This window comes from Notechis scutatus, chromosome 2 (genome assembly GCF_049901735.1).
Source record: "Notechis scutatus isolate UNSWTSFEM ecotype Mainland chromosome 2, rNotScu1.2, whole genome shotgun sequence".
Taxonomy (NCBI): Eukaryota; Metazoa; Chordata; class Lepidosauria; order Squamata; family Elapidae; genus Notechis; species Notechis scutatus.
Window position 1 is genome coordinate 249,755,627 of NC_142010.1, and position 12,412 is coordinate 249,768,038.

Here is a 12,412-nt window from a genome sequence, read left to right on the forward strand (position 1 = left end):
ACAGCAATAAAATATAAATATGTATAGACAAATATACAGAATATATAACTATATATGGATATGCAGAATATCTATGAATATACAGAATATATATCTATGAAAAATTATATATATGACTGTACAGAGTGTTTATTGGCCATGGGAATTTCATTCAGATTCTGAAGAAGCTTCTTGGATGAGAAGTGAAATGTTTTAAAGGAAACAAAGAAAGTCCAGTTGTCTTTTCGAAAAGCACCTTTGAGACAACCATGACCTGGATGACTGAGAATCTCCATAGATATTCAGATTCTGAAGAAACTTGTAACACTGATACAAAAGCACAAAAAAGCACCCAAAAATGAAATTAAAAAATAATAGCACAAGTTTTACTGTAGTAGTTGTAGTAAGTCTCCCTGGAGCTGGTTTTTAGTGAAATAATTATCATTGTAGTCCAGTCCCAAAGATAAAAATGGTTTCCATGTGTCAGCAATAAATGAGATGGTCACCACTGGTTTAACTCTGGAAGCAAGTATGCTTTGAACCCAGTTTCCAGTACATGGTCCAGTTTTTAGCCCTTTTCATTTCTATTTTGTGAACACAAATGAACTGTAGATGCTTCACTTGTGTAAAAGGAACAAAATGGTGCTTTTTCTAGTTTTCTCTCAGGGTTGTAGGCTAAGCAAAAGTGTTAATCCTAATTAGGTCTGATTTGAACTCTCACATAGTTCTAAGCTACAACATTTTGTTTTTTGCTTAGTGTATTGTATTTTGCTGTGGTTCATGCATCCTAAATTTATGACTTAGTATGATGCACCAGCCTAACCAATTATGGTGCACAATCCCAACTAATTCTAGATAATTGATTAAACAGTCTTAAGCAAACTATGGCTTAGTACAGTATATGAATCAGGTGTTTGTTATCCATATAAGTAAGGCAGGAACCATTGACATTGGCTGGGTACAATGTTTGTATTTGGAGGTAACTATCATTTTTGAAAATGCCACCTCAGATATGATAGCAATCTAATACAGAGGTTACCACAGTCTGGATGACTGCGTCTCTATCACTATCCAGAACAGTTGCAACTGAAGCATCAGATTTCATTGTTGAATGAAATCAACAATGATATGCTAGTGAAATCTTAAAGGAGAAAGAAACACAACATTGTTACTGCAGATTAGCCATTTTAAGCTATTTCAAATAAAGCTGCCTTTTGCAATTGACTGATGGTGATTTGGTCAACGTCCATATTGTTCAAGTGGTACTGCAGATATTTTGGGATTGCACCCATGGTGCTATTATTTTATCTAGTCTTTATGTTTATATCTATCTATCTATCATCTATCTATCTATCTATCTATCTATCTATCTATCTATCTATCTATCTATCTATCTATGCTAGATAATGAACATACATAATGCTCCTGCCTTATTCAGGTAGTCCTTGATCTCATTTGAGCCCAAAATTTATGTTGTTAAATGAAACTTTTGTTAAGTGAATTTTGCCCCACTTTATGACTTTTCTTGCCACATCTGTTAAGTGAATCAACAGTTGATTCATCGGTTGCCCTCTTTCTTCTTTGGAAGAGATTGCGAAGACCAGACTCCTCTCTAGAGCACTAAAAATCTCCACAGACCATTCTCATCCTGGACATTCATATGGGAGATGCTATAGGTGTCTTAAAATGAGGACTAATAGACTGAAAAACAGTTTCTTTTCCAAGATAATAATTGTCTTGAATCAAACAATGCATATGTGATTTAGTCCTATGTATATAGCGGCATTTTTAAACTATTTAACTTACTAAATGTTTTAGATAGGTTTTAGACTAGGTTTTTAATTATTATTTAATTATTTTAATTTTTAAATACTCTGTAGTGTGATTGTGATGTGGTGTTTGGGGCACTGTGCTGGAGTAGCTTTCAAAAATCATTGTATTTGTGGAATGCAATGACAATAAAGGTATTCTATTCTATTCTATTGATAGGTTAATAACCCAGTTGTTAAATGAATCTGGCTTCCCCATTGACTTTGCTTGTCAGAAGGTAGCAAAGATGATCACATGACCTCGGGATACTGCAACCGTCATAAATATGAACCAGTTGCCGAACATCTGGATTTTGATCATATTACCATGGGGATGCTGTAGTGGTCATAAGCCACATTGTTCAGTGCTGTTGTAACTTCGAGCTGTCAGTAGAATGAACTGTTGTAACTGGAGAACTACCTGTATTTTCCCACTGCAATAACCCTGTAAGATATTGGGCTGAGAGAGACCCACTGGTCCAAAGTCACCCACCTGCCTTTCAGTTATCTCTTTTACAATAAATGCGTGTTACCTACAATACCGTATTTATACATAATAATCGGACCCCCTAAGAATATTTTTAAAGTAGGTTTGTAAATCTTAGAATTCATGCAAAAAGTTTTTTTTAATTGTATTGCAACTTTTTTCATCGTATGTTTGACTTTAAAAATGCACTGTGCGTGAAAAAAGGAACCTCATTTGAGCGTATACTTTACCCTGAAAAATATACATACATAAACAATGAGCGACCATACACGGGCAATCAATTCAAAGTCCGAACTTCCAGCTGAAATTTAAAAAAAAAAAAAGGGAGAAGGAGCTAATCAGGCTTTTGCTTCACTGATTGGACAAAGCGACTATCAATCGGAGTTCGTTCTTGAAGCTGTGATTGGCTCCTCTGCTCGCTCTTCCCAATCCTCCAGGATCAGAGCGTAAGCACCCCCCCCCCCACCCTACCCTTCGTTGCCTCGCTGCCTGGGTGGCCCTCCGCCTTGATTGAAGCCGCGCCGGACCAATGGCGTCGCTGCCTCCCGTGCCCTTCCTCCAGAAATGGGGAGGATTGGGGAGGGGCCGCCGCGAGGCGCGCGGGAGAGCAAGCAGAGGCCGGTCGGGGCGATGGGAGGGATCAATTACTTCAGACGGAACAGGGCGGCGTTGGCGGAGGATGTGGAGTCCTCCTGGGAGGAGCTGCCGACACCGCCGACGACCCTGCCCGCCGGCACCGGCTGCAGCAGCAGCAGCAGCAGGGCCGCCGGGGGACTTCGTGGGGGCAAGCCATGCTGGGCGCTGGGGTGGGCGCGGGGGCTAAGCCGGCTAAGCCCTCCTTCGTCTCCTACATCAGCCCTGAGGTGAGGCGAATGGGGGGGAGCGCGCGCTCTCAGAAGAGTTCCCGCGAGAGCGGGGGCGAAGGCGGCTCGGTTCTCAGGGTTTCCTCTCAGGCGGCGGCGGCGGCTTTTCCGGGGCTTCGTCGTCCTGTGAGGAGGGGCGGGGGAGACAAAAAAAAAAAAAACTTGGCTGCTTTGTAGGCGAGAGGGGTGCCGTCCTTTCAGCCCTTGCCCGCCTCCCCATCCCTTAGGAAATGGGATCCCTCTTCCTTATTCAAGGGAGCCTTGGGGTTTTGTGTGGTGTCTTGTGAGGAAGTGGGGTCAAGACCCATAAGGAGCATTTTACTCTTGGCAGCCGGCGTCTTCTCCGTTTACGAAACCCTCGGGAGGACAGAGGAGTGGGACAGATTTAAATGTCCAAAAGGCGTGGGGTGGGGTGGCTGCTTCTGGCGCTGCCAAAACAGAGGATAAACGGTGCCGTTTTCCCGTCTTTCCCTATTGCTAGTAAGGAGAGCAAAAGAAACGGGGGCTTGGGAGGGTAAAACGTGAGAAGAGTTGACCCTTTGAGAGCTGAATGCAACGAAATCTCATTTTAAGATACCCCGATTAGTGTACGTTCAAAGTGACAAAGTTATTCTGTTATTATGTGTGAAACGGTATCCTTGTGCTCCCCCCCTCACCTTTCCCGGGTGCGTAAATTGCTCTCTGGAAGCACCTGCTTCCTCAGGAAAAGCATGCGGTTTTTATATACTTTAATCAGTGTATTATGGTGGGATGGGCTTACAGCCAAGCCCGTGTTTCAAGTTTAATGTTTAAAAGCTAAAGGTAGGGGTGCAGCATGGCAAGAAAGAAAGAGTAAGTTTGAAGAGAAGTGAGTTGAGGTTTAAACTCTGTTTCAGTTTCAGCTTTTTCACGAATAAAATCGTGGAAAGCTGTGTCCAGAACTGATAAAGCAATGCTTGGGTGAAGCTCTTTATCTGGTCATTAGATTCCCCCCCCCCCTTCCAAAAGAATTTTTAAATGCTTTCATTGTACAACTGTAAGATTGAACAGTCTGGTGTCTTAGTTTATATTTAAGGTGCTATAAGACTCTTGTAGGTAGGTAGACTAAAAATGAAACTTCAACGCTGCAAAGTAAATGTGCCACATTTTTAAAAAATTGTATCTTTGATATCTTGTGCTGGCCATATCTGTGCCTGCATTCTCCAAAGCCCGCTTCAATAAGTTCACTGAGATTTTAGTAAGCAAATACAGGCATACTACCCTAAGCATTTTCCTCTGGTTATCTGGTGACAATCTTAGGACACTGGTATTTTATCTAAAGTAAACTAAGTACCACTGGACTCTGCAAGACTTAGTTTACTCCACTTGCAGAATCTCCTTTTTCCACTTCAACTTAAGTTTACATGAAGAGCAAAAGGGATATATGTCCCAAAGTATTTTCATTTTTAGATGGTTGCATCATGACAACTTCCATTAATAACATCAATGTTTTGAAAAGCAAATTGATTACATATTGCTTAATAAATTTGATTGTATGTCAATAAAACGTGGGCGTTGTAAAAAAAAATTGTTGATTGGCATTGGGCATGTTGACATAATGGGCTAATCTGAAGCTCAAGAGAAACAGATTCATTTTTGCAGTGACTGACCAGGTCAGTGCTTCCTGTTTCTTTCCTGGGAGTTAAGATTTTGGATCCCCCAGAAATAAGTAAATGAAAAGAAACATCTTTTCTTCAGTTCCATTATGTCCCTGTTTCACTTCCTATGTATGAACTATAATGTGTTTGTGAGCATATGGAGGACCTGAGAAGATTGTAAGAAGAGTACTTTCTTTCACAAGCCCCTGTTGGGGAGAGAGGGGTGTCCAAAACATCAAGATGGTGGATATAATTGAAGCGCAATTCCTTTTTACATGCATGTAATGTTTGTGATATGTTTTTAAAAAGGCTATCACTTGCATGCTTGCACCTGCTTTTTTGACACCTCATTCCCTCATGGATACCTTTAAGTAGCTTACTGTTCTATATGGTAGAACTCTGTCTGGATAAAAGAGAGAGCTTTTTTAAACTTTGGCTTTAAAAAACTAGATAATCAATTGTATTTTAACTATGGCTTGATCCAGCATTCAAGTCTACATGCATCCTATCCATTTATTATGTAGATTAGCAGATCACATGAACAACTAAGAACTGTTATTTATCAAAAAAGGTAGTTAACTTTGAGACCACCTTATTGCTTTCATGCATGTTTGTTAAAATGGCAGCCATTTATTATTTTTAAAAATGAAATTAGCAGAAATATACCTTTTTACTTTTGAGGTTTGCCATTTATAAATGATATTTACCTAATTTTTTTCATTCTTGGTTGTACTAAAAATGAAGGGAGTTGGAAACAGTATATTTAAAGTATACATTCCAATATTACTAATGAATAGTGAAACAAGTAGTAATTTGTCACAGAGCCAGATTGTCAGGATATGGCCAGAATATGAACAAAGGCTCGTATAGTGAATGTGTACTTGGATGATGTCATTGTATGCAGGATATACATTGGTTGTGCTCACATGACACTCCCATAATTAAATGTACCATAGTTTACTCAAGTCAGTTTTTTGGTTTTATGTGACTCACAGAACCATAAACTTTTAAGGCAACATGAAGTTGGCTATTTTATATTCAATATATCATAATATGAACACTATTTTTGTGAACTCTTACAGGTTTCTATCCTTTGGTTAGAAATAAAGTAATTGCTGAATCACTAGCAAATTAATTTTTTGTTGGAACAATTAGCACAGATAAAATTGCTTTGATTGGATTTTGACCATGAGCAACTTGTTAGCTTAAGATGCTGGCTGTAGTAAGAAGGAAGCTGGAATTCAGTGTGATACACAGTGAAGATACATAATCTGCCAATAATCATAAAGAATTAGGATATTATATTATTTGATATAAAAGAAGCCATTGAAAGTAGAGAGCCTTGCATTTAATGGAGCCCAAAATGAGTTTCTTCCTTTATAGCTTTTTGATTAATGCTTGAAGAGAATGGTTGCTATTGAGTTGGTAATGGTGTAGCTAGGAAGATGTTTGGTTAGTAATTTAGTAGTGATAACTGAGTCTGTCCACATACAGGGAGCATCCTGTTGTGGGCAGTTGAAATGGCATTAAGTTGATTCTGGAAAACTTAAATCCTAGCTATAACAACTGTTAATGAAACTGAGGAGTCCTTGGTGCTCTCTGAGCTTGGTTCTTGTACAGTTACATTATCCAGCTAGGTAACATCTTCAATTCTAAAAGAGAATGGGGTTTGCTCTCTATTTTTATACAGTATATAGTAAGCCCTGTGAGTGTTGTTGGGGTGATGTTTTTCCTTGGTAGTTGCTTGATTGGGTTGTTTACTGTTTGTTTGTCTTATATTAATCCAAGTGTGAATCTTTGCTTGTTTGAGTATAATTGTTGACCAGGAGGTATTCTGGGGTTTTTTGTGTCTGTTTTAGCTTTTTTTAAAATTGTTTCTTTTGAATGATATGAAAATATTTATGTGCCTGTTGATGGCTGATTTGTGAGTCCCAAGCTTCCAGGGTTTCCCAAGCATTTTTTGGATTTGGCTTGATCTAGATCAGGGGTGTCAACTCACGTCGTCACATCATCACATGACATATTGGGACTTTTTTCCCAATCAGAGGTAGCCGTGGCCAGCACATGACTCATCCGGCCCGCAGGCCATGAGTTTGACACCCCTGATTTAGATGCTCACAGATTTCCAGTTAATATTATGGTTAAATTAGTCTATTGTGAAATTAAGGGGTTTTCATCATATTTTAAAGAGATAAAATGCAAAATAACAAAAATGGAGGGGTTCGGAAGGGTGGAAAATCAAGGAGAAAAAGAAGCCAAGTTACCAAAAAATTAAAATTAGAAAAAAGAAATACAGAAATGTTTCTGCTATTCTTCTGCTTGTCTGTATAGTACTGTAACTGTTTCTTAATAAAGAAAAATATTTGAACTTGCCCTTCAGGCCAGTTCCATACTGGTTATACTTGTTTTTTAGTTTCATTATTCATGCCTTCCTAGAGAGAGATATAACATAAGTTGAACAATCTGAATTTCATATTTAAAGTATTATAATGTAATATTCAAATTGTCTAAATTCTCAGCATCAACATTTAGTATGTGACTTTCTTTAAAACTTCATGATAATCCATTATGGAAGGAAGAGTATCTGGTAAAATAAATTTAGATGGAGTTCTCTGATGCTAAGCATAATATTAGCTGTACAAATTTCAGTTAAGGAATTCTCCCTGGATAATGATACATAGCTTTATTATGTAGAATAAATTCTGAGTATTGTTCATTACTGTGAGAAAGACAATGCTTGAAGAGAAAATTGGGGTATGAACGTTGAAATAACTCTTGTATTGAGGATTATATTTGTTCCAGTAGACTATGAAATCGTGAAACTTCATATAATGTCTATGCAGTTTTTCTCAGTTTTTTAAACAGCAATTTAATGAGAAAGTCAGAATGAGAGAAGGACTGACTTAAGATCACCTAGCAAGTATCGCAGCTTAACAGAAAAGAAATCACATTACACTCAAATGTTTGGGGAATTTCCCCCCCAAAATAACTTGGATTATTGTACTCAATAATTATTTAGCTCAACTTTCAGTTATGCAGTCTGAAACTACATTTAAACTGACATGTTTTTTGTTTGTTTGATTGGTAAAATTCTTGGGAACTGGTATTGGAGTTCCTTAATAGGTTACGCCAAGGGTCCACGGCCTATTTGGAACCAGGCCATGGAAACTCGCACGGGAAGCTCCATTTGCACAAGTGGTGGGTGGGCGCACCCACCGCTTGTGTAAATGGAGCTCTACAAGCATGCACACTGGTTGCTTGCACAGAACTCCCCCCCCCAAACTGGTCGACAAAGCCAGAAAGGTTGGAGACCCCTGGGTTAAACAACTGGGGGTGGTTTAAGGCTTTGTAGGTTTAAAGTCCCAAAAGTAATCCCTTGTGCAAATCCGTTAACTAATGTAAAATGAATGATAACACCAGATTTTCAGGATTTCAGGACAACTTTATATAGTTTCTAAGACTAAATGAAGTTATGAGTACTTAGCTTTTATCAGTTTGCAATTTTTGATAAGTATTTGGTCAGTCCTTATGCAGTGTTTTTTTTTAATTCTCCCATTGTCACTTGAAGTAGGAGATATAGCAAAAAAGATTATTCTTACTAGAGAAAAACAATTTAACTGTAGATTTAGAGCCCTGGCTAAGTGGTGTTTATTGTTTGCTTATGAACCAGCTCTGTAGTAATATAAAGGAAAACACTGGTTTCCATTTTGATTAAGTATTAGTGTTTTGCCTTTTTTGATTTTTTTAAAGTATTTTCCACATTCATTTTGGATGCTAAAGTGGTAAAATTAAAAAGCTTTGGGGAGCTTGTATTTTTCTGTAGAAAAAATATTGAGAACATTATTTTTTCACCATACAAAACTTGCTGGTATGCAACGTTCATGGTTAACTGTGTTTATATTTGGCTGGCTTCCTGTTGACAGTTGTCAAAACATTTTTGATATAAAATGCAACTATCTTTAAAACAAATTAGTTTCTTTCTCTAAGGTAAAAAGGAACAGTCAAGGAACCAAGCTAACTATTGGAATGATTCAGATCATTTTGATTGGAGAATGGAAGGTTTGAAACTTGAATATTAGGGCTCTGCAAAGCAACCATAGGGATTGTTACAAAGGATGTTGGTGGAAGTAAAACGCACTTAGAGTGCCAAGTAAGCCACATCATCCAGGTGACTCGGCCCAGGTGCTTTGTGCCTGATTTGAAAATGGGCTGGATCTGGCTGGGATTTGCAGAGAAAGTCCCCTATTGCATTTCTACATTTCTGTGGCAGAGGTGGGGAACAGTAGCTTGAAATGGTGACTCACAGAACTGGTGGCTCTGTGAGTCTTCCCCCTCCTGGTTGTGTGAACCAAAGTGGAACTGCTTGGAATCAACTAAAATTTTAGAAGCTGTGATTTTGTTTCCCACTTAATTTGCAGGGAGTCAAATCAATAATTTGTCAGTCTGGTGGCATAGAAATTTAATATTTTGATTGCCAAGATTTCTCCCAAATCTGCAAGGAGAAGTCTTTCCTAGTATTGTTAAGCTTCATGTAAAATAGAAAATAAAACTTGGGGCCTTCAGCATATAAGACACATTTTCAGACATTACAAATACTTAATTATAATCCTCCTTTTCACTATCAAAACTATGTTTTGCTAGTTTGTTAGCTTTGACAAATGTAACATATACTAGGTGCTGTGCTTTTCTTGAGTAATTTAGGGCATGATAATGCCTCCCAATGCTTTCTTAACACTAGTTAAATTTTATTGAACAATTTTGTTGAGTTCTTGTTTGGATTGTGAGTTTTGTTTTCCTTCTTTTAATGTTTAATACTAAAAAGAGAACAGGGGATAATACACATCAGCAATAGATTATTGTACTTTTCTTATAATCTGCGCTGTTGCTATATGCTTGTAATTCTCCACATTTTTGTTGGGTTGGTTTCAGTTACTGTATAACTTTGGTAAATGTTTTCTACATGCCAATCTAACACAGGAGAAGTAATTTGCCTTCAAAATATGTTTTCAGTCTATTGAATATGTAACTTTTTGCTTAACATCTGAACTAATGCAATGTCCTTTCTTTTAGGAAGTATATGTGAGGCAACCTATAGAAAAAGAAGTAGAACCTCACTTGTTACCAGGTAATGCTAAACAAATAATATTGCACAACATTGGATGCTGTAGTTGTGCATTACATGATACAATTAAGTAGTTGATTTGAATTCTAAGGAATGTGTGTAAACAAATGAGGAACTAAATACAAATATTTGTTATTATTAGGGTACTTTTCAATTTCTGTAACTTAACACTCCTTGCTTTGAAAGATATATGGTGTTATTTGAAAATGAACCTATTTGCCTTATATTTATAAAAATAGTAGACTACTGATTAAATGGATGTCAGGGCAGAAGAGAGATTCCTTTTTATAACACAGTCCTAATTTAGATATATTGTACATAATTTTCTTAGAATGTTGTTTCTGATATCAGTTTAAGGCTGACTGCTCTGTGTTTAACTCTGATCTGATAGTACAGTTTAAAGTGAACGAGTATTTCTTCAGTTTAGAGCAATAGCAGTAGCAAAATCCCTTTAATTATGTAGCTCAAGTTACATCTACAGTGATAGCATTTGAGCAACTTGGAATTTGAGAATCTAAGTAGTTCACTGCAATGTATTAAGAAGCAAATTTAACTTCCGTTAGGTGAGCTGGTGCTTTGTGAAGCAAACATGGTTATGAAATTTGTACAAGACGATGGATCAAATCGTGGCACTTTTGGAAAACTTATTTGCACAAACTTCAAGATTTCATTCCTTGGAGAAGAATCCACTTTAGAGGAAGTAAGTGATCAAAGTTAGTCTTTGTTTGTGTAGGCAAATTCTGTTACATGATGTACTTTTTATCTCGGAAATGAATCAGGCATGACGTTTTATAAAAGAATATTGGAAAACTAAGCTATTGCTCTCCCTATAATGAATTTAGTACAATTTTACATCTATAATTTTGAGTGTGTAAGCCAAAGACTTTAAGAAGTTTTTTGGCAGAAAATGAAAATATTAAATCCTTGACAAATTAGAATATTATTTGTGGAAAATACCAGGGTTGGTTTTGGCACAGTTCTGGGAAGGATTAGAATCTTTAAAGGAAAAAAAAACTGTGGTTAAGATTCAGCTGTATTTCATAATGTTGATGATATATTCTATTTCACTAATTCTTAGAGGTTTAATATTCCAGAAATAAAAAGAGCTAATTAACTTTTTGTATATATATTCTACTGTATTGGTAGTAAAAGAGAAATCTTATTAAATCATGTTATGTTCTGTTAAGCAAAAGTTAAGGCATTTTCTTCTTCTAGGAACCGCAGTTCAAAAATAAAATCTTGGAAGAAAATGACGTAACCCTTCAATGTGTAGATCAACTTTATGGAGGTAGGTTAGCATTAATAATTGCTTTATCTTAATTACTACATGGTTATCAGAAATACATGTTCAGTTTAGTCAAATGTGGGTGATTTAGATATTTTTAAAATGTAATGTTAATTTAATTATGTTTTTGATTACAAAATGATGCATATTTGTGATAAGTAATACATGCAGAGTAAAGAAGAAAAGTAAGAAATAATAAGCAAAATCACAGTTGGATATAAAAGCCATGTCTAATTAAATCTGATGTACAGCACTGCATTCACTATGTCTCCATTCTTACAAAACGTGCTCCCTTCCATTGTGGACTGTATGGGAAATGAGATTCCTGGAGATATTTGGTTCTAAACCACCCAGAGTTTTAACAGCATTGTGAGATCCTTGAATTGCCTTGGAGAGCAACCTGTGATATACTATGATGTACAGATAATCCTCAACTTAAAACCATTTATTCAATACCATTTGAAGTTATAATGGCATTGAAAAAAGTAACTGATGACCAGTTTTCACACTTAAGATTGTTGCAGAGTGCCCATGATCAAGGGATTAAAATTCAAGTACTTGGCAGCTGGAATGTGTTTATGACAGTTGCATTGTTCCCAACTCATGTGATCACCATTTATATAGCTTTCCCAGATAGCTTCCAGCAAACAAAATCAACGGGGGAAAGCTGGATTCACTGAACAACCACACAATTTGCTTAAAAACTGCAGTGATTTGCTTAACTATAGCAAAATAAAAAAATGTCATAAAATTAGACACAAGTCACTTAACAACTATCTTGCTTAGCAGTGGAAATTTTGGGCTCCGTTGGGGTAAGTCAAGGACTACCTGTACTTAGAAAGGAACAACTTGTTATCTGCCCTGATATATTTTTGACCAGGTGGTTTTCAGATTATTGTCATTGCCTTCTCTGCAAAGACCATACTGCGCTAACACAACCTTGAGGGTATCACTGTATGCATGAGTCAACACAAGCAAAGACTTTCTGTTCTAGTTAAAATTAAATTGAGCAGTAAATTGTCATGAAGCATGTATTCAGTATTATTTAAATCTTCAGACATACAAATATTTGAGGGGTAAAGTTTGGGTATTGTTTGTATTTTCAACAAGAATTGCAGGAGGTAAAGAAGGTAAATTGCAAGTGGCGATTAGGATAATAGTGCCAAAAGTAGGGTTGCAGAGATAACATTAGCAACAGCCCAAGCTACAGATCTGCACGCTGATTCTGTTAAGCAATGTGTTCTTTCAGGTG

At 37.0% G+C, this 12,412-nt stretch overlaps 1 protein-coding gene across 1 annotated transcript in view; it reads left to right on the forward strand.

Moving 5' to 3' along the window:
• Positions 1 to 2,922: 2,922 nt before the first annotated feature.
• The window catches only part of MTMR12 (myotubularin related protein 12), a 34,655-nt gene continuing 25,165 nt past the window's right edge, over positions 2,923 to 12,412 (forward strand). Inside the window, exons 1-4 of the mRNA XM_087958541.1 lie at positions 2,923 to 3,137; positions 9,824 to 9,878; positions 10,439 to 10,575; positions 11,091 to 11,163. Of these exons, the coding sequence (XP_087814667.1) occupies positions 3,066 to 3,137; positions 9,824 to 9,878; positions 10,439 to 10,575; positions 11,091 to 11,163 (337 nt within the window). The 5' untranslated portion in view covers positions 2,923 to 3,065. The remainder of the gene's footprint in view (positions 3,138 to 9,823; positions 9,879 to 10,438; positions 10,576 to 11,090; positions 11,164 to 12,412) is intronic.